Here is a 22,569-nt window from a genome sequence, read left to right on the forward strand (position 1 = left end):
TCTGTGAAGAATGATGGTGGTACTTTATTGGGAATTGCATTGAATTTGTAGACTGCTTTTGGCAGTATGGTCATTTTCACAATACTGATTCAACTCATCCATGAGCATGGGATGTGTTTCCATTTGTTTGTGTCATCTATGATTTCTTTCAGCAGTGTTTTGTAGTTTTTCTCGTAGAGGTCTTTCACCTTCTTGGTCAAGTATATTCCTAAGGTGGTTATTTATTTGTTTTTGCAGCTATTGTAAAAAGGGTTGAGTCCCTGATTTGATTCTCAGCTTGGTCACTGTTGGTGTATAAGGCTACTGACTTAATAAGACCCAAAACCATAAAAATTCTAGAAGACACCATTGGAAAAACCCTTCTATTCACTGGCTTAGGCAAAGACTTCACAACCAAGAACCCAAAAGCAAATGCAAAGATAAAAATAAAGATAAACAGCTGGGACTTAGCTAAACTAAAAAACTTCTAAACAACAAAAGAAATCAGTAGAGTACAGACAACCCACAGAGTGGGAGAAAATCTTCACAATCTATGCATCTGACAAAGGACTAGTATCCAGAATCTACAAGGAACTCAAATCAACATGAAAAAAAAATGAACAATCCCATCAAAAAGTAGGCTAAGGACATGAATAGACAATTATCACAAGAAGATATGCAAATGGCCAACAAAGTATGAAAAAATGCTCAACATCACTAATTATCAGGGAAATGCAAATCAAAACCACAATGTGATACCATCTTACTTCTGCAAGAATCAAAAAATCAAAATATAATAGATGTTGGCGTGGATGTGGTGAAAAGGGAACACTTTCACACTGTTGGTGGGAATGTAAACTAGCACGACCACTATGGAAAACAGCGTGGAGATTCCTTAAAGAACTAAAAGTATACCTATCATTTGATGCAGCAATCCCACTCCTGGGTATCTACCCTGAGGAAAGAAGCTATTATACAAAAAAGATACTTGCACACACATTTATAATAAGCAGCACAATTCACAATTGAAAAAATATGGATCCAGCCCAAATGCCCATCAATCAATGAGTAGATAAAGAAAATCTCTCTCTCTGTCTCTCTCTCTCTCTCTCACACACACACACACACACACACACACACACACGGAATACTACTTAGCCATAAAAAGGAATGAAATAATGGCATTTGCAGCAACCTGGATGGAACTGGAGACCATTCCTCTAACTGAATTAACTCAGGAATGGAAAACCAAACGTTGTATATTCGCACTCATAAGCGGGAGCCAAGCCATGAGGATGCAAAGGCATAAAAATGATACAATGGACTTTGGGGACTCAGGGGAAAGAGTGGGAGCGGGGTGAGGGATAAAAGACTACACACTGGGTAGAGCATACACTGCTCAGGCGATGGGTACACCAAAATCTCAGAAATCACCACTAAACTTATTCATGTAATCAAAAACAACCTGTTCCCCCAAAATTACTGAAACATTTGAAAAGAGAAGTGACTCATTCATTTAAATAAAAGACACAAAGAATAGTAAGTGCTTATAAAACACAAAGTTGTTTTTTTTTTTTTTTTTTTCCTGAGATGCAAGATGCATCCTCACACGAAATGTAACTGGCTATGAACCTTATCCCAAGTAAACGGCAAACATTACAAAGGATATAATCCTATAGGAGGATGTAATGTAATGGCATGTCTACCAAAGGACAGTCTTATTCTCAGTAATAAACATATTCAGCCAATAATGTGCAGAGATTTAAATATAATCAATTGTATAACATAGAGTTTAAGTAAATTAGATGATTCCAGTTCTCTTTTGCCATACTTCCACTAGCAAATCCCAAAGAATAAAGTATTAATCTCATTTTTTTTATGTTTTCTCAGAACCTACTAAAAGAAACTATCAAGAAATGGAAATTCAGAGAGTACACCATTCAATAACTTACAAAACTAAATAATAAATCCTCATTAGTATAGTGGTGAGTAAAAAAAAAAAAGAAATAACATTTAATTTCTTTCACCACAAAAGGATATTTATTAAAATTCTTTGAAGATCTTTGAAAAGAATATATTAATATAAAAAACAATCAAATAGCTGTCTGAAAAACCTCTGAAAAAAGTAGCTAAAATGGTAAGTCTCACAATCATCATCACTGATAGAACTGAATTTTTTTGCTAGGCCCTAATGTGAAGCATTTTACATCCATTATCTCATTTCATATTATGAAATATCATCATCCTTGCTTTACATATGTAAAAATGATTCATATGGTTAAGTTACTTGCTCTGGGTCTCAGAGCTAACAAATGGAGGTGGAACTTAAATTTGTGTGAATCCAAAAGCAGTGCTCTTATCTTTTATACCAGTGCTTCCCAACCTTTGTCACATGATGTCAAATGATAAAATATCACTCTTAATCACACATTAAAAATGATATGTGTGCTGGGAGCAGTGGCTCACGCCTGTAATCCCAGCACTTTGGGAGGTCAAGGAGGGCGGATTACGAGGTCAGGAGTTCGAGACCATCCTGGCCAACATGGTGAAACCCCCATCTCTACTAAAAATACAAAAATTAGCTGGATATGGTGGTACTTGCCTGTAGTCCCACCTACTCAGGAGGCTGAGGCAGGAGAATCACTTGAACCCAGGAGGTGGAGGTTGCAATGAGCCCAGATCGCACCACTGCACTCCAGCCTGGTGACAGAGCAAGACTCTGTCTCAAAAAAAAAAAAAAAAAAAAAAAAAAAAGATATTTATAAGGCTCACTGCGGTGAGCTGAAAGAGCTTGGTGAAAAAAAAAAATGTTTCTTCTTGCCCCAGGAATAAAAAAAAAAAAAAAGCACACCTACGAAATTTCTCTATATTATGAAATTGTGGCATGAAAAAAATACAAAGTATTACAGATGATATTAAATACTAAATTGGTATAAATTTAGTATTTATACTAAATAAAATTTTTTCAAATTACCAAATTGATGGTAGGATATGCACAGTGGCTCGAACTGGTAATCCCAGCACTTTGGGAGGCTGGGGTAGGAGGATCACATGAGGCCAAGCATTTGAGACCAGCCTGGGAAACATAATGAGACCCCATCTCTCTTTTTAAAAATAATAAATAACCAAGCTACCAAATTCGGGAATTTTAAAGGAAACCGAAGATGTTCAAATGTAATTTCAACTGTTGTAAAAGTCTGAATTTATAAAAATGACTTAAAACTTCAATGCTATAAAAAAAAATTGTAAACAGCACACCTATAAGCCATCCTAAACACTGAACATTGGTTGCGAAGCTCTGTGTATTTTTTCAATGTAATATAATAATTAAACACTAATTTGACATATCAAGATCTTTCTAGGAACATCTTTTTTTTTTGAGACAGAGTCTCACTTTGTCACCCAGGCTGGAGTGCAGTGGTGCCGCCTCTGCTCATTCCAACCTCCACCTCCTAGGTTCAAGTGATTCTCCTGCCTCAGCCTCCTGAGTAGCTTCCACTATACCCAGCTAATTTTTGTATTTTTTAGCAGAGATGCAGTTTCTCCATGTTGGCCAGGCTGGTCTTGAACTCCTGATCTCAGGTGATCCACTAGCCTCAGCCTCAAAAAGTGCTGGGATTACTGGCATGAGCCACCAAGCCCAGCCCTTTCCAAGAACATCTAAAGGAAATTCAAACTAAAGGTTATCAAAGGAAGAATTACAATACTGAAGTTTCTGTTAATAATCTGGCCCATACTAGCTTCTTAATTTGGTATAATTTCCATAATACCTATAATCTGTAACATTCATTTTGACTTAATAATAATAGCTAATCTTCATAGCTAGTACTACACTATGTGCCAAGCTGTGTTCTGCTTTACATTTTTGGCATATTTAATCCTCACAGCAATCCCAGAAGTAGCTCTATTTTCTCCATTTTAAAGATAAGAACACTGAGGCCGAGAGAAATTAACTTTCCCAAGGTTATAACTAGTAAACGGGAATTAGGATTTGAAGCACTCTGACTTCAGGACCCATGCATTAATCACCATGTTAAACTACACCCCCATATCATGTGCCAGGAGACACAAGGATAAGTAGATAGATCTCAGCTTAAACTAAGTTCCATAGTGATGAAGTAAAAATGACTTGCATTTACAGCAAAGGAGATATTATCCAGGAAAAAAATTGCATACTGTTTTGAGTATATTTTGCTTATAGAAAGAGAAGATTTTAATTTTCTATGTGTGTTATGATATGGCTCAAGCAAGAACATCTGTTTCTGCAACCTTTTTGAATTTGTGGATTAAACTTGCTCAAGAATATTTTTTAAAATCTTTCTTAAAAAAGAATGAAGTTGGTAAAAATTAAAAGCAAGTATGTTCAGTACTTTGATTTTTACTTACTGCTTTTCAAGTTTCCTAAGTCATCAAGTGTTTAATTTTGTTTCTAACTAAATGCACTACGTATAAAATCCTGAATAAAAATTCTTCTAGACATTTGGACAAGTTACGCCTGTCCAAATTCTGTCTGCCTAATCCTGCCTTTTGGAAGAAAGTCTCAAAGTTTCCAAGTACATTACAATAGGCTGATGTCCTGAGGGTATCTCTATTGTTCAATGTAAATCAAATCACTCGCAGAAAATGAGAATACATCTTTAATTTCATAATCAAGAAATAAATTGTTAACACCCTGAATGTCACAGTTTATATCAAATTTCGCAAAGGCACCACGAACCAATGTTCAATATTAGCTGGCTCAGGCTGGTTAAAAGTAAACAGTTAAGGAGTACATATTATGCACCAGGGACCATGCTTATCCACCTGCTATACAGACAGTGGCAGTCTAGAACTACAATCTGAACTTGCATCTTCTGAAAGGTCAAGTATACAAACCAGAAGCTTAAGCTCCAATACATAACTTTCCCTTTATAGTATATCCAAAAAAGCTATTACCAGAGCTTCTGCAATCTACTACTAACCAAATACGTTAACACGAAGAGACTAGCAGGGGCACTTAGAATGTCCTGGAGTACAAAATAAGTCTTGGGTTACAGTGGCACATTCTGTCCTCTGGAGCTTTATACCACAAAAATTTAGTACTTCCCCTAAAGTGACTCCTTGTTCTCGAAAATCAATTGTTTTAAAAAGTAAAGTTTTATTGCTTACAGAAACCACTACTCCTACTTATTCTTCTCTAACAGAAATACTACCCTAGAAAATAATAATAGTGATTTATTAGTAAGCTAATGCCAAAAGTCTTTGTATGATTTACTGAACCTCTCAAAAATTTTAAAACTCATGCTAAGTAAAATACATCCGGACTGTACAAAAAAACCACTTAAAACGACTACGAGGTAACATAAACAGTAATTCCTTAAGCCACTGGTTTTGCTTTGAAGAGGCCAAAAAGGATAACACAGCCACCAGAGGTCTACTCTTTACAGTAAATATGTCCAAGATAACTATTCCAACTGTCCAAGATAACTATAGCAACTGTTCAGCACCTTCCAACGTGTAATCCCATCCACTAGATTTTCTGCTACAAACCTCTAATAAATCATTCTTTAAATTTCTTCAGCTCACACCATTTCCCAACCTTTTATGAAAACACAGAAAGGAATTATAAAACCTTTAAAATGAAAATGACAGAAAACGGTGGAAAAGTAAGCGATGGCCTCTGCACCCAAGCTCTTTTCCTTTATACCTGATAACTTGCTGTTTAACTCACCTACCTACCTTCATGTTCCTGGATAATACAAAGTTCCTCTAACAGATCAAGAGACTCCTTATGTGACCATTCTGTTCCAGCCTCTATACCATCCATTCAAGCTTCCTAGCTTTATTCTGCCAAAGAACGACGACGCTTCAAACCATTACACGAGCCCAAAATATACTCTATCCTGTCCTCGTTACCGACACGCTGCAACCCAATGTAAAACCTTCCCTAACATCAACTCTTCGTTTACGAACTTCTACCATATTCCTACTGCCTCAATATCCTACGGCCCCATACTCCCAAGCTCTCTCAGCTAAACGCAATTCCAGCCCGGAGTCACGCCCTCCACAGCCGAATTCCTGCAACCCCAAAACCCCACCCCCCTCATCACACCCTCTGGGGCCTCAGCTATGAACCCCAACACCCCGCCCCACACCCGCCACGCCCTCCAGATCCCTTTAAGGTCCTTTCCGTCGGCCCGACCAGACCCCGTTGAGGCCTTCCAAAACGCCTTGGCTCTCCCGACTACCACTCCGTGCCCGCCTCCAGCCCCTCACCGAGTAGCAGCAGCTTCACTTCTTTGGCCGCTTTCTCCCCGTCCTCCCGTAAGTTGCGGTCGATCATCTTGCTTCGCTCCACTGCCGCCTTGTCTTCGGCGCTCAACGTGCAGCCCATGGCGGCGGCGGGAGAGGGGACACGGGCCCGGGCTCACTCACACACCGCGGGAACTGCCACTCGGCAGGCTGAGGCAGCGTCTACTGCTGGGCGGCGGCCCTCTCCGTCAACTCCCTTAGCGCCCAGAAGAACCGGATATCCGGCGTTTACGACATTTCCGGCGACGCCCCGCGGCCTTTACACTTTAAGCCACTCTCCTCTGGGAGAGAAATTGAGACCGAAAGCGGAAGTCACGGGGATCGGGCGACTGGGCTGGGCGGCGGATCAGTGGAGCTTCGAGATTCTGTGAAGTTCGCTGCCCGCCGCCCAACTTGAAGCCTCGTTTACCTTTCGGCTACCTGATTTGGTAAAATGGAGGAAAAGCGGGGCCTCCCAACTCGTAATGCCAGTTTTGGGGCGGAGATTTCTGAATTTAAGCCTACATCCCGCGTGGGAATTTCTCGCCTGCCGGAAAACCCCTTTGATCTCTGGCTGTGGAGACCCGGGACCCCTACCCAGATGTGGGACACTGCCTCCGTTGGGGTTATGTCAGATCAATGGAATGGGAACAAACTGCTTGGCCTGGGCCCCGTTCACATCTCACCTCTGAGATTGTAACATCGACTGTGCCTAGGACCTTTCTGCCCTCTCTGGCCCACTAACTCCTCTCAAAATGTCCGCTGGTCCTTATGCTATTATGGACGTATTTCTGTGGTCTTGAGATCTGCTTAACTCCTATGCTGGCAAAAGGCCGCTTGAAATCGCTGGCAGATACTCGGTAACTTCAAAGGGTTAAGCCTGTAGTTCCTCCATAAAATTTCCCCGCTGCCCTTCTCTTCAGTATAAGCCAGATCTTACTACCTTAGAGTCTTATTAGAACTAAAACCAAGATACGTCAACTTCAATTCCACACCCCAAAACAAACAAGTGCATCCCTGTGAATCTTCTACTAAGATTTCCGGTTGCGGTAACATACAAAAGGAGAAGCTCTAATAAAATTTGCCTCTCAGCCCTAGTATCACCTGACACTTAAGTCCACTGTGAAAGCCAGGCTGATAGCTTCTTTCACTAGTAACCCTGGATACTGCATGAAGGTAGTCCTAAATTAACTTCTCAGCCAAATAAGTCCACATTTACCATACAGTCTACCGAAGGGAACTCAGTCTTTAAAACCTTTCTCTGTGATTGTAAATTACTTTCTTTCTCTAACAGAATCTGAACTTTAGAATGTAAGGTTCCAACAGAGAGGTCTATATATAGTGATGATTCATTAATTAGAAGGATTTAATTAGAGGATTTGAGCCATCTTAAAACAGCCTTATCCACCATAACTCTTACCAATGCCAATTCTTCAAGGTTCGAAAAGTCCCCCAGTCATTCCCAAATGACTGTTAGAGTGAAAGGGACTGCTTTTTCCTTATCAATACTTTTGGGGAAAAAGGGCAAGAGGAAAGGGAAGTAAAACCAGTATTTATTGAGTACCTATTTGCCAGGTATGGCTAAGGTGCTTCCACATCCCATCTCTTAATCCTCACAACAACCCTGTGAGGTAGGTAATAATGATCCCCATTTTTACAGGTGAGGAAGTAGGCTCAGAGAAATTAAGCAGCTTTCCCAACTTCACACAGTAAGTAAGTAGATCTGTCTGACTCCAGAGTTGCCCCTTTCTATCATGCCCCTGTAGGATATTGCCTGGAGACACCTGACAACAGAAAGCCTATGGTTTTCATCTAGGATTGGGAGTTACCCCAACACCAGCAGGATGCAGGAAAAAGTAACTGACCGGATGGTTGCCTCAATCTGTTGATTCTTCAGTGAGTTAGAGAGGTCAGATTTTGTCCAGGAACAGCTTTCAGAGCCAAAGATTACGTACTGAACTTTACCAAGGCATCCTGGTGACTAGAAAACTCCTGGAAGGTGAACACAGCAGAAATTGCTGGGAAAGTTCTCAGCATAATAAGAGAGAAATTTTTATTTCCTTCATGATCCACTCCTACAGGGAAAAATAAATGGCAAATGAACCCATGTATGTCACACTCTGTAATAAACACCAGTGAGATCACAGTGTCAGGAAATTTCAGCCTGAATTAAAGATACTCTTGCTCTTAAAACTTTCTTCTTTGATGTATGTGAAGGAAGGGTTGGAGGGCAAAGTCAAAGGAAAAGGCAAAATAAATTAACAAAATGGCTGCCAGGCAATGTTTAATGCCCTCCTCTTCCCCCTTTCACCACATGCAATCGCCTTTCGTCCTTCCATCGGCCTCACACTGCCACCTGCTGGCAATGCTTTGGATCTACTAGCTGATCAGTGGTGTTTGCCAGAAGTTTTTTTTCCTGTCTAGGAATGATTGATTCCTCAGTATGCATTTATTTTAATAGAGAGAAGAGGTGAACATGTTTTTCAATCACAAAGGACTCTCCTCCCGCTATATACTATGTTTTTAGGGGATTTCCTCAATGTAATAGGCACTAGACTGGTATAATAGCCTAGTGATAGGAAGACAAACCTAGAAATCCTAGAAATATTCCTAGAACACAAGGGGGAAAGCTGTTTGCCCAGTTTCATTTAACTTTTTTGCTTCATTAGAGAGTTTCATTTATACTGCCCATGCTTTCTACAGTCTGCAGGAAGCTTGCAGGTATGCAACTTGCTGCCATGGACTGAACTCTCAGAAGTCGGAGCCATGGATATATTCTCCAATATATTTCTCAGGCACATTCTGTAGTGCTTTATCAGATCTAAGTGCTCTGTAAAAATACAAGGTATCTGATCAAATTAGACTATGAACTCCTTAAAAGCAGTGACCACACACTGTGCGGCTCCCAGGGACTGGTGGGTATCCAACTATTATGCACTGAATTGAACTAAAGGAGTCAATGTTGATATCAGTATAACCTTTTATCATAAAAATTATTTATTAGCTGTTTAAAGGGGAGACTATCCCACTCCTACCAGCCCATTTCCCCGTTTGATCCTCAGTGAGCCAGGAATTTGATCAAATACAGACCACACCACCCTCTGGCCCTGCCTTGACCCTTTAGTGTTACCTGATTCAATTCAGGGAAGTAGGATGGACAGGTGGTCCCAGATGGGTGTCCTGTCCAGTTTGCAATTATTCCCTCTTTGTTGAAAATACCACCACCAATACCAACCAACACAGTTCCTACAGTCTCAATCAGTGAACAGCCAAGACCAATTCCTGTGCCCTCTCTCCAACCCAGTGCTGCAGATAGGAGAGAGATTTAAGTCTTTGTCACTGAAGCTAATTTTGAGAGCGATGAATGGGGGTAGGGAGGCATTTAATGGATCATGGAAACCCCACCCTTCCCATGCCCAACCTTAGTCTCTTGCACCCGATTGTCCAGGGGGCTGGAGGTGGGTCACTGCCATGAGGAGAGAGATCAGGGAGGCCAGTCCTGGAAAGAAAAGATTCAAGGTATTATTGATCAGGCTGATTACCTGGCCTCTCTGTATCTAGCCATTTTACCAATTCAAATGCCAACCCCCACCCTCACCCATCTGACCCCCAGTCATTCTAGTACTTCCTCCTAAAAGGGAGGAAAAGCCATCCTGCCTTATTCTTGTCTCTGCTGAGATCAGGCTCCATCCTTGATCTCCTGTGTGCAGAAGAGAGACAGAAAAATAGAACAGAAAGGCTTTTCTGAAGAGTGGGAGAAAAGACTTTACTGTCTTCTACTCCATGTATCCTAATTGCTATTTTGTCTTGTTTCTGGCCAAACTCAGTGAAGGAATATACCCTACTGGTCCTCTCGCTTTAAGGAAATCTCAGGTATAAAGCCAGAAAAAAAAGATCTATTAACTCAAATGGAAACACTTGGCTGTAATTTAGTTCTTTTTAAACCTAGCAAGGAAATGAGAAAACGTGGGTCATTTTCTTACCTTGCTTGGGTGCAATTACTGCCCTGGACAATCACACTGAAAAATAAAATATCCTAAATGGCCCCTAGAATAACTCCAAACCTGGTCTGCTGCCTTGTATCCTCCAACTCCTACCCTTAGAGACTTCCCTGCCTCTGGTGGCATGGAAAGTTTACTGGATGAGAGCCTTTACCTCACCTTTGTGACCCTTTTCTCTCATCACCGTCTCACCATACCCAGGTTCCCTCCCCCGGCAGTCCAAGATCACAGCCAAGTCCAAGACTTTTGCACACGTTCATCCTGTTGGCTCTGTTTCTGACCCAGGAAACACTAAGCAAACGCCATGTGCAGAGACCCCAGCCTCAGCCCTAGCCAGCTGGGAAAAGGTGATCCCACAAGGTGGTCCTTGCGATCATAACTGGTCCCAGCCCCATATCCTCCAAGTGTCCAGCGGCCCATCATGACTCCAGCCGGGGTGAGGGGGCAGGACGGAGGTAGCTGTCTGACATGATGATGTCGCTGGTGAGTTGCTGCTCCAGGAACTCAGAGGTCTCCTCAGCTATCTGGCCTGGGATTCGAAAGTCAACAGCAGGTGGTTCCTGCTTGGGGCTGGGTAGGGGCCGGGAAACCCAGGACTCAGAGGGACAGCCAGTCCCCTGAAGGAACTGCAGGAAGTTCTCCTCAATGGAGCCCTCCCGGCTAGGCAGCCTCAGCTCCTCCTCTGGAGCTGGCTTGAAGAAGCAGACAAACTGCTTGCTGAGCTCCCCCCGGATCTGTCGGTTGAGACATCCATAGAAGAAAGGGTTGGAAGTGAAGCAAAAGTAGCCGATCCAGGTCACCACACTCTCCACCTGCCCAGGTGAAATGGGCTGAGCACTCAGGGCCACATAGAGGTGGAAAGAGAAGTAGGGCAACCAACAGAGCAGGAACTGTCCCCCCACAGCCAGGAGAACCACTGCTGCTTTCCCTCCCCCAAACGTCCGGTGTGGGGTGGTCTGGGGGGCCCCCGAGCTGGTGACCATCGTGGAGCGGCTGCTGAGAGATTCGGAGCGTTGCCGGGGTGTCTCCATCCACGTGGGCAGTGGCCCGTGCTGCATGGCAGCCACGCGGGCCACTCGAAACATGCTGCAGTAGACCACAAGGATGAGGAGCAGGGGCAGCAGGAAGTAAAGGACAGCAAAGACCACCACAAAAAGCTGGCAGTAGGCACTGTGGCTCCACTGGAGTGAACAGCCTGGGGGGACACTGGGAGCTCCTTCCTCCCAGGAGACCCTTCCCAACACTGGCACAGAAGCCATGGCCAAGGCCTTCACCCACACACCCACCAGCACAGAGGCCACCAGCCCCAGCGTCATGCGCACCTCGTAGCGCATGGGGTGGACCACGTAATAGTAGCGCTCCACATTGATGGCCGACACCGAGAGGATGGCCAGGCTGACAAAGCACACGCTCAGGAACAAGTAGAGGCGGCAGGCCACCTCCCCGAAGAGGGCGTGGTCAAAGAGGGCGGAGCTGGAGAGCATGGCCAGGGGCATGAGGGTCAGGGCAGCCAGCAGGTCCACCAGGCAGAGGTGGAAGACGAAGACAAATTTTCGGAGGGCGGGCGTCTTGGCGATCACGGCCATCACAGCGGCATTGCCAGCCACAGCAGTCAAGTCCAGCAGGAGCATGAAGAAGAGGGCCACGGATTCCGAAGCTACGTCCCGCAGCCCCACCTCCGGGACCCCACTGGCAGTAGAGGGACCTGGGGTTTGAGGAACCCTCCCCAAAGTGGAAGAGTTCCCTGATGACTGGGGAATGGAAGAGGACTCCATGGGGCCGAAAGAGGACACCCAGGGTACCTCCTGTCACAGGCCCATCCCCCATCCTAGTCCAGCGATCCTGGGATGGCGAGCCCAGGCTCAGGCTTCCCGATTTCGTAGGGGGCACCTCCTACTGAGCCTCTTGGGCAGGCTTGTCTGTGTACAGAGCACCAGGCCAGGCAGCTGAAGTGTCAGAAGCTCATATCCCTTTCTGGCCGGAGGTAGCTCCAGGGTCTTCCTTGGTGACTGCTAAGAAGCAGGAGACGTGAGAGGTGTGGGAGCCTGGCCCACTCCGCACTCCGCCTTCGGAATGGCCTTCACCTCTTCCTTTCGCATCTCCTTTCTGCCGTTCTTGTTCTCCATACCCTTCTAACCTTTCCAGAACTGGTAGCCAGGGATTCTAAATCCTCTGTCTCTCTTTCCCAGGGTCCTGCTGGTCTCTGGGATAGTGCCTCCGTTTTAGGGTTGCTTATGTAAATTTCCCGATTTCTTGTCTCCTCAGAATGGCAGGAGCTGCTGGGGAGTAGAAGGAGCACAACATTTAGTTTCTAGTCCCAGTTCTGGGCATTACTAACTCTATGAATCTTCTGAACTTCAGTTTCCTCATAAAGCCATCTGTAAAATGAAAGGAAGAACACGTGCTTCACAACTGTGTTTCTGGATCCTGCCTGATCTGTTAATAATACTGACAAGCAGTGGTGTCGATACAGTGTTTCCCACATGCCAGGCCCTGTTCTCAGCACTCTGCCTATATTAACTCATTTTATTCCTCACACCACCCTGTGAGGTAGACATGATTTTTATCTCCATTTTGCAAGGGATGAAACTGAGGCCTAGAGAGGTTAAGTAACTTACCCAAGGTCACACAGCTAGTAAGCAGCAAGGGCTAGGCACCTACCCAGGCAGTCTGGCCCCACGGCCAGTACTCTTGCCCACTGTGCCATGCCATATGTGAAGGTGCCCTCTGTGCCAGCTGGACTGTAATAGGCATCCAGTATAGTTGCTGAGTTTCAGCTGTCTCTAAAAATGTCTCTTGCTGCACTCCTATCACCTGAAAAGGGGAGCTGTGCTTTAGGCTCTTTTGACATCACTTCTCCCAGGACAAAGAGCTGCCACTCTGGGAACGTTGAGAAGGAGCAGTGGAAACAACATGTCCCACCTGGAAGAAAATTGAGAAGCCAGCTCATCCAACCTGCACTGTTCCCAAAACCAGAAGTCGCTTGAAAGCTGCCCTCCTCCACCCATTCATGAACTCTTCAAGGCCACTGTGCCCCTCCCATGGGGAAGGAGCTGCTCCCAACCTCCCGCTCCCCAGATCCTCAAGCCTCTGGTCACTGGAGCTGACCCGCAGAGGATCCTGGACTCAAAGCCATCTTGATTCTGGACTGGTACCACAGTCACAGAACAAAGAGCAGGGAGGAGGCGCCTGGGTAGGACGGTGGCTAGGAGTGAGGGTGGGTGGTGGACTGTGATGGTGGAAGTGGGTGAGCACAGAGCAGAAAAGAAAACTGGAAGAGGCTGGAGAGGAGGAAGCCTGTGGTTTCAGTTCCTCATTTCTCCTGATCAAATGGCAGACCAAATCTATTTTCTGTGTCTCATAATCCATGTTGAGTTTGCATATAATTGAAATAGGTTGCCCGATGTAATTAACCATTTTTTTTTCATTTACATATACTATTCTTGCAGTCCAGATTCCCTCAGGATAGTGTGCTGAGTTCTGCAAATTTGAAGCAAAGCGCAGACATGCCAAGTCTGATGGCCTTTCTGTAGGCAAGTCACAAGTTACAAGGACACAGTTTTCTCATCTGTGAAATGGGAGGGTTGGACTGGACAGCCTCTGAGGTTCCTATACAGGATAACATTGGATTACTCTGTGAGTTCCTGGGCTACAGAGGGCAGAGGTTGGTTTCAGGCTGCCCTTCTCCGCCCACTCATGCATTCCTCAAGGCCACTGTGCCCCTCCTGTGGGAAAGGAGCTGCTCCCAACCTCCTGCTCCACAGATCCCCAAATCTCTGGTCCCTGGAGCTGACCCTTGGAGGAACCCTGACCCAGAACCCCCTTGGCTCTGGACTGTTACTACAGTCACAGAACAAGAAGTTGGGGGGGGGGGGCACTGAAGTTGCTCAATTAGAAAACTCATCATTTCTACGGTTGCAATAAAGAGGACCACATGGCAAGACGAGCCCCCCTCTCCTCCACGTTAGAGCCTTACAGTCACATTTGGTTTTCGGTGTTTCCATGAACCTCACACCGATCCAACTTCTAACATGCTATGCCTGCAATAGGTGCTCGATACAATTTTGTGAATTGAATCAAACTCGAATTGATAGTTGAATCCCTGCCCCCAGGACAAACTCCAAGAACACTCCGTCAGCCAGCTGTGCGCCAGCCAAAAGACTCTCTGGTGGAAAGGGTTGCTGGGGCTCCCGGACTTGAGGAAGCCCTAACTTTGGGCGACTGCCTAGAGACATGCCTCTCTCTAGGGATACAGAAGGCTCATTTCACAGTTAGGATGCCCACAGAGACTCGGGGTCTGCAGAGAAGATGAAGAGTGGGCACAAAAGTGAGACATCAGCTTCTCATAAGAGTCTGCCAGGAAAAATGCCTGAAAGAAATACTAGGAGAAGCATCCTTCCCTCTTACTCTCCATGCGGCAATTCACCTATCCCTTCTGCCAATGTGTGAGACCCAGGTGATGTGGGTCAGAGACCTTCCCTGACGGCTGAAGGAGGAGAGGCCCACCATGTCCGGATGGACATCAAGAATCCCCGACTGGGGAAAGCAGACATGGTTTCCACGTGGAGCTGGAGGGATGCCATGCAGCCATGATGGAGCCCTGAGCAAGAAGGCACTGGGCATTGCTCTTTTTCATAGCCCCTCAAGCTTGCCAGCATCTCCACGACAAATCCTAGGTGCCAGGATTCCAATTTGCCTCTTAACAGACAGATCAGCGTATCTGGCTAGTTAGCATTCCCTCACCGATAGACTGGGGTTATGGAGGGGAGGGCTGTGGTGTAACTGTTTCATAGGCGAAACCCAGGGAGCCTCACTCCTCTCCCAGGTCATATCGTTATGCCTACTCCAATAGATGCTTTCCTTTCTCCACTACTTCCTTCCAACAGCACCCCTCTTACCTCCAGGACCTTCAGTCCCTAGAAGGCTTTTCCACTAGGGCCTGAGGTCTGGGCCTCTAGCAGGGGCATGATCAAGTTACAGTGTGCAAGATGTACATAAGTGCCCAGCCCAAGGCCACAGAGATGTCGGGATTCACATGCCCCTGTTTCCCAGATACAGAGCTTCATCCCAAAGACCTGAGCCTGCCCTTCCTTCAGACAACCACATGCCCCTCCTTAAGCGAGGGGAGATTTCCAGGGAGCCACAACACCTCTCCTCAGCAGAGTTGCCCACAGTTGCCCATCAGCCTGGATGCTGAAGGGCCCTTTCCTAGAATGTGGGAGACCCATCTCTATGACATGGAGCAAAACAGACGGAGAACGCTGTTTGTCTGCGGGATATGGGTACTCCTGCCGGCAGGAGATGAAGCTCTGGGCTTCAGAGATGCCCACACCCCAATACTGCCTTTGGGATACCTGAGAGCCCATCTCCTGATCAGACTGCTCACCAGAAGGTAGGCAGGGCTGGTCCTTGGAAACCCACCCTTCTGTGGGAATACCTCGGCACTCACCACCAGGCCCTGGGTCTGGCCCCCATTCCTGGCCTAGTCGGCAACTCCTACCTTTGCTGAGCAGTCCCGGCTCCCATGTGATAGCTCCTCTCAGCTGATGCTTCTCCAAGGCTGCTGAAGCCTGAAGCACTGCAGTGAGCGGTGAGAGGCAGCCGGCAAAGCAGAGTGCTCCGAGAGCCTCTGGGTCCTAATGGCCTCCTGCTTCCCACCCAGCCCCTTGGAGTCACTTCTGGAGCAAAAAGATGGGCACCAATGTCCCAGGCGAGGTGCCCAACAGTGAGCTCAACTCCTCTCACTTCTCTCAGGCTGCCGGACTGCATTGCAAAAGTTTCGTGGGGCCAGGTAATGATAGGCAGGGAGACCCTCCTGATCAGCCTGATAAAGTTAAAAAAAAAAAAGTACATGGAGTCAGAAAATCCAGGTTTAAGGCCTGGCTATGGCACTTACTAGCTGCGTGACCTCGGGCAAGTTACATCTGGCCTTGGTTTCTTAGCAGTTCAAAGAGAAGACAGGAGAGATGCATGGTTCTGTGTGACATCAGAACCAAGGTGCTGATGCAGGCAAGCTGGTGCAGACCTGGGGCCCCAAGGCTTAAGCCAGGGAGGGGCTGAGGCCCCAGGTGATGGTCCAAGGTTTGGCCCCTTTAGAGGCTGCCTAATGTGTATGAGGGACAGGCTTGGGAGCAGCACTCAGGTTTGAAGGGCAGCTGAAGACCTTGTCTTAACGCTGCCCTTGCCCCGCAAAAAGCACGTTATTATTATTTGCTTAGATTGTATGTTTATTGGAGTGGCGCTGTGAAGGCTGATGGAGATTGGCAGGGAGGGGGCGGGAGGATCTAACATCCCCCGAGGCCACCACAGCCCTGCTCCCTGAAGGAGGCAGAGTGGGAGCCAGGGACTCAGGAATGCTCGCACTGGTCTGGATACGTAGGACTGGAAAGCTGGGGAGCATCAGCCACTGGGCATTGCCCATCTGTGGCATGATGGGCCTTTGGAGACACAATGAAGGGGCATGGCCTCCCTTTAGCTATGAAGAAAACGATCACTTCCCTGGTAGATGACTGATACCCAAGGATAGAATCCTAACATAGCAGAGCTGTAGGACATCCTACAGGCCAAGGTATCCATGTTTCCCAGACCCAGAGAGATAAAGAGATTGCTCAAAGCCACGCAGCTCCACGTGGCAGAGCCATGAGCCTAAACAGGCAATTCAGGCATGATACCCTACTCCAGAGCCTTCTCTCCTGAGACTTGCCTATCCAGGGACTTCTTCTGCCTCTAAGAAGGAAAAGAATTCTGGAATTATTTACCAGACCTACCCAGAGAGCCATAAGAACAATGAGTTACCAAGGCCCTCACTAGGACAGGTTGGCTGCCCGGGGCCCCAGGTCAACCATAAAGAGGCCACTGACCCACCAAGAGCCAATGCAGCAAGTGCCACTGTCACCAGCCACCCCTTTTTGAGCTCTTATGAGTGCCAGGCCCTTTACATAGTTTCTTCAGTCCTCACACCAATCTTCAAGGCAGCTATGACTTGCCCTATTTTATAAGTGAGGAAACAGTGCCAGAGAGGAAAAGTGACTTTCCCCAGATCAAACAGCTCGTAAGTATCAGAGCCAATATTTGGACTCAGATCTGTTTGAAGTCCAAGTATTTCCTCCTTCTCCCTTGGTTCCGTGGCCTCTCCAGTGGCCTGACATAAGACTCTGGGCTACAGCCCTAACAGCTATCTTCATAAAAGTAGCCATCGCCTTCCAGAAAGTCCAAAACAGACACCAAAATGCGGCATACCTGAGTATAAGAAAATCAGATGGAAATACCAAAGTGAAAACTTGTAGACAGCAAAGTGATTTTTACCAAGCCCTATGCAAGATTAATTTGGCATCAGGCAGAGTCTCTGGGATTAGGTCAAGCCTGTCCCTGCTCAGCACCCACATTCAGACCTGGGCTCATTGGAACAGGATTGTAGAAAGACTGCTAGCCTGTAGTCAGTAGACCCTGGTCCAGTCTGGCGCCACTCTATGGGTTGGTGGTAAGACCTTGACCTGTGAGTAGGCTCTGTGCTTTAGTTTCTCTGTCTGTAAAATGGGCAAAATTCTTCACTTCCAAGCTTATCTAATAGGGATGGGGAAACTGCAGTACAGACACAGCCTGCCTCTCCAGCTCCAGGAAGCTAGTACAGGTCATCACAGCTCGTGTGGTGGCCAGCAGACAAGGCCCCTGTGTCCTGAGGCCCCTCACAGAGAGCTACTGGGAAAGGCAGTACCAAAGAGGCAGCCTATTCCAGCTGCTGGACCATCTTGGCACAGGCTGGTGGGGGTGGGGGATCTGCTTATCCTAGCCTGGGGGTAAATAAATAATAATAATGATCATCATCATCATCATCATCATCATCAACATGCTGGCCGGCTGCGGCAGCTCAAGCCTGTAATCTCAGCACTTTGGGAGGCCGAGGTGGGTGGATCACCTGAGGTCAGGAGTTTGAGACTAGCCTGGCTAACATGGCAAAACCCTGTCTCTACTAAAAATATAAAAATTAGCCAGGTGTGGTTGCCTGTAGTCCCAGCTACTCAGGAGGTTGAGACAGGAGAATTGCTTGAACCCGGGAGGCGGAGGTTACAGTGAGCTGAAATCGCGTCATTGCACTCCAGCCTGGGAGACAGGAGGGAGATTCTGTCTCAAATAACAATAACAATAACAATAACAATAATAATAATGCTACTGGTTCTTGAAAGCCCACTCTGGGAGGCACTTCTTATGCTGTGTCTCATTAAATGATCTCAGTGAGGGTGTGAAGTAGCTACTGACAGGGCACCCCCACCCCACCTGCCAGACCCTCCTTTTAGTAAAGCTTAGCACGATGGAGAGGGCAAGAAGACCAAGATGGAGAAACTGGGTGTGAGCTCCTAAACCAAATCAGAGATCCACGGCCCACTGTGCTGTGCGCACACCAGGAAGGGAATCCTGCTGCAGGCCGGGGACCAGGCCCTGCTGCCGACAGTGGCACCCCTCCCTTGGCTATCGCTGCAGGGCCCTTGGTGCTGAGGACTGATTTTTCCATCCCAGACTTGCTCCCTGGTACAGTCTCACGCAACCCTGGCCCACCAGCACCTCATGACAGAGTCGTGTCTGCCCGTGCACCCTTCTCTGCCCCAGGATGAGACCCGGAAGCCGACCAAGTCAATCTTTCAATCATCCATCCATTTCTTCAATAAACCTTGAAGGCCTCTTATGTTGCCACCGCCCCCTCCCTAGAGCCCCTCGCCTGTTCAGTGGCACCCACTGCCCTCCTCTGCCTTCTCTGCCTTGTGTCAGACTCTGCTCTCAGGAAAGAGGTTGATAAATCCATTCGCACTGATAGCAGCTTAATGTGTCTTCTCTCCCAGGAATATTAACAATTTAACAGGGAACAAAGAGAAGAAGCAGAATGTTGGGATTCCAGCATCGACCAGGGATGTCCCTGAGATCCCAAAACATAGACTGCCTGTCAGCCGCCTACTCCCTAGCCTGGCCTCCCCTGCCAAGCTGCTGGCATTGTGTCCTCTCGGCATCCACCTCCATCTGCATGGGCACCCAGCCCCCACCCCCACCCAGACAGCAGGCTCACAGCTGGGACCTCCCCACCGCAGCTCAGTCCTGGCTGTCTGGAGCCCCCCCTGTGCCAGCACCAGCCATGCCTGCTTCCCAGGCACCCCCCTCACCCTGCCCACCATCTGGGGATCAGGCCGAGGGGCCAAGGAGGGAGGCAGAGGAAAGCAGAGGTGAGAGCCTTTCCATTCTCTTTATTCCCCCACAGTCTGGCCCACACCCCCTGCCAGGAGCCGAGATCCAACGGTATATTCAGCCTGCAGCTGCCACTGGTCATGTGAGCCCATTGCTAGGTTACAGGGACCCAAAAATAAATCCTTCCCAACCAGATTAGAAACTGGGGGCCTCGGATGAACCAGGCTCAAAAGAGCGGCAGGAACACCCACAGTGCATGTTTAGGCCAGGCCTGCTATGGGCCAGGGGCCTTCCCATGCTGCCCACCTCCTGTCCATCAGCAGGGGCTCAATGCTGGAACCCCACAGAAAAGGCCCAGAGAGCTCCTGGGTCTCCTATTTATTAATAACACAATAAACAGGTCCGCAGGCTGAGTGGCCCTTCCTCACTAGCAATCAGGGTAATACCCTCTGCATGTTCTTCCCATCATCAGCCTGTCCCTCCACAGGCCCCGCCCCACACCCAGTGCTTGGGCAAAGCAGCATTAGTCATTTGCCCTGTGGCCTGGGGACCGACCTGTCCTAAACAGTCCTTTTCTAGACATGGGAAGGAAGCTCTGGCCGTAGACACAGCACTAGGCATATTCGTGTGAGTAGTCTTTTTTTTTTTTTTTTTTTTTGAGACGGAGTTTCGCTCTTGTTACCCAGGCTGGAGTGCAATGGCGCGATCTCGGCTCACCGCAACCTCCGCCTCCTGGGTTCAGGCAATTCTCCTGCGCTCGTGTGAGTAGTCTTACGCAGTCTTTTGTGTTCGTCTCAATGATTCCATTAACGGATATGGAAACTGGGGCTTAGAGAGGTTAACTGACTTTCTCAGAGCCATACAGTTGTACAATTGGGGTTCAAACCCCAGGCCTATACTATGGGGATGAGACAAGGAAGAAGACAGGGAAGCACAGGTAAGGAAAGGGGCGTCCCCAGAAACCCTCCCTGGGGCCTGAAAACTTGGCATGTTCGTTGCTCTGAGTTAGAGGGGTGTTATCTCCCCCTGGAACTTCTTAAACTTCCTCCAAGCCAGGACACAGCTTACCCAGACCACAGGCCTCCTTCCCATGGCTTTGGGCTCTGTCCCCTCCTCTGGGAAACACTGTCCAGGACGTGGGTGGGGTCATCCCTGGTGCTGAGGCCTAGGGAGGCAGACACAAATCCCCCCTGCTCAGCACAGACCTGCTTCAGAAGCTCAACGTGGAGCCAGAGTCGCAGAGCTGAAAGAATCACAGGAGGTCAGGTGTCTAACTCCTGATTTACAAGTGAACAGGCCCAGAGAGGAGAGGTGACTTGCCAGGGCGAGGCTACGCAGCTAGAAGGTGAAGGAGGTGCAACCAGAACCCGAGCCCCCAGAGTCCTGCTCCTTTTTCAGCCTGTCATTAGCAGAGCACAGTTGGGTTCCTGGGACCCTTCCTCAACCCACCATATCCCCAGAACCTGCCAGCTGTTTTCTTCAGCTCCTCCTCCCCAGTAAGTTTCTGAGAAGGCCCAGACACCCCCATTTTGAGCACATTTCTATAGTCTCCTGGAGCCTGGGAGCAACCCATTCCCACCTCCTTCAGCTCCTAGCTGCCCAAACTGCAGGCTTTTTGTCACTCAATTCAAGACATGTTTGTTGAGCAACTACTATATGCAAAGCTCTGTATAGAAAGTGAGGGAGAGGGATACAAAGATGAAACAAATACAAACTTGCCCTCTTGGTACTTATGTCTAGGATGGGGACATGCAGGTTGTAAGGGTCAAGGGATGGTGAAACTGCTGGGGAGATTCAAAGGAAAAAGTGAACGTACTCCCTTAGAAAATCTAGGAAGACTTCATGAAGGAAGTGGCATGGGTCTTAAAGGAGGAGTAGGATTTTAACCGGGAGTAATTGAAGGCGGTTGAGGAGGACAGTAGCCTAGATAGAAAATGAAGGCTTACCAAAAACATGGAAACAGCAAGTTTAGGAAATATTAGAGCACTGTGAGTTCTCCAATTTGACCAAAAAATAATCTGGATGTAGGGAAGAAGTGAGAATAGAAAGGTAGATTTGCGGGACTGTGGCCCTTGCAAGCCAGGCTGAGAAGCCAGACTGAGAAGTCAACATAGCAAAATGTTTTGAGCATGGAAACATAAGGCCACAGATGTGTCCATCTCTTTTTTTTTTTTTGAGATAGAGTCTCTTTCTGTGACCCGGGCTGGAGTGTGTAGTAGCGCAAACATAGCTCACTGCAGTCTTGACCTCCGAGGCCCAAGTGATCCTACTGCATCAGCCTCCCAAGTAGCTGGGACCGCAGGTGTGCCACCACACCCAGATAATTTTTTATTTTTTATAGAGATGGGAGTCTTGCCATGTTGCCCAGGCTAGTCTCGAACTCCTGGGCTCGAGGAATCCTCCCACCTTGTACTCCCAAAATGCTGGGATTCCAGGCCCATCCTCTTGTCTTTTGGTGGGTCCTTTGATAAATGTTTACTGAACCTACAAGTTCCAGAGCAAGCGGCTGAATCAGAGATGAGGGATTTTCCTTGTCATTCAGGCCCAGAGGGAGAAACGAAAATCCATGTAGCCCATCAAGGAGATGGTGTATGTGAATGCGTGACAACATGCACTCCGAAGAAAGGGGAGGTCATAGATGAAGTGCTATGGAGATCAAATGACTCTCATGTTTCCCAGGTGGGGCTCGAAGGAGCTTTGGCTCAGGTATTTATGAGTGACCTGTGTATCCATTCTTTGGAGAGAAGGGGAAAGGGTGGAGTGGTAATTTGAGTGCCTGGAAATTCTCCCTATAGAGTCATGATGTCATAAGAAGCTGTCCAGCCTGTCCTGAGGGGACATGGCATCTGGACTATCGGCTGGTCCCTCCAGCCTGGAACGCCCAGCTCAAGGCCTACTTCTTTGGCCCTGGCCTGAAAACAATGGGCTGGGCTGGGTTTCCCAAGCACCCACGGAGCACTCACTTGCAGTGCCTGGTCTTTGACTCTGGGGGGCGCCCCTGCTCTGTCTCTGGGGCAATCGCCCCTAATCTCAACCTCAGCCAAGCCAACCCCTGCTGAGCCCTAAGGCAACCTGACTCTTCCCTGTCCAGGCTGGACACCACTGGGCATGATGATACTGGTCCTGTGACCTCATTCCCAGCCATTCT

General features: G+C 47.4%; 3 protein-coding genes across 4 annotated transcripts in view; 1 reads left to right on the forward strand and 2 right to left on the reverse strand.

Annotated features, from left to right (window-relative positions):
• Positions 1-6,440, reverse strand: part of GNAI3 (G protein subunit alpha i3) — a 49,306-nt gene extending 42,866 nt beyond the window's left edge. The window contains exon 1 of the mRNA XM_003933409.4: positions 6,235-6,440. Within this exon, the coding sequence (XP_003933458.1) occupies positions 6,235-6,352 (118 nt within the window). The 5' untranslated portion in view covers positions 6,353-6,440. The remainder of the gene's footprint in view (positions 1-6,234) is intronic.
• Positions 6,441-6,618: 178 nt separating this feature from the next.
• GPR61 (G protein-coupled receptor 61) lies at positions 6,619-12,311 on the reverse strand. Its single transcript, XM_003933407.4, has 2 exons — positions 10,410-12,311; positions 6,619-9,748 (listed from the first exon to the last, which is right to left on the reverse strand). The coding sequence occupies exon 1, from the start codon at positions 12,023-12,025 to the stop codon at positions 10,670-10,672; it is 1,356 nt and encodes a 451-aa protein (XP_003933456.1). The 5' UTR covers positions 12,026-12,311; the 3' UTR covers positions 6,619-9,748; positions 10,410-10,669.
• Positions 12,312-19,955: 7,644 nt separating this feature from the next.
• AMIGO1 (adhesion molecule with Ig like domain 1) overlaps positions 19,956-22,569 on the forward strand; it is a 31,171-nt gene continuing 28,557 nt past the window's right edge. For both annotated transcript variants that reach the window (XM_074381292.1, XM_003933406.4), the window contains exon 1: positions 19,956-20,048. The gene's annotated coding sequence lies outside the window, so the exon portion shown is untranslated. The remainder of the gene's footprint in view (positions 20,049-22,569) is intronic.

The sequence above is a fragment of the Saimiri boliviensis genome, chromosome 11, assembly GCF_048565385.1.
Source record: "Saimiri boliviensis isolate mSaiBol1 chromosome 11, mSaiBol1.pri, whole genome shotgun sequence".
NCBI classification, from domain to species: Eukaryota; Metazoa; Chordata; class Mammalia; order Primates; family Cebidae; genus Saimiri; species Saimiri boliviensis.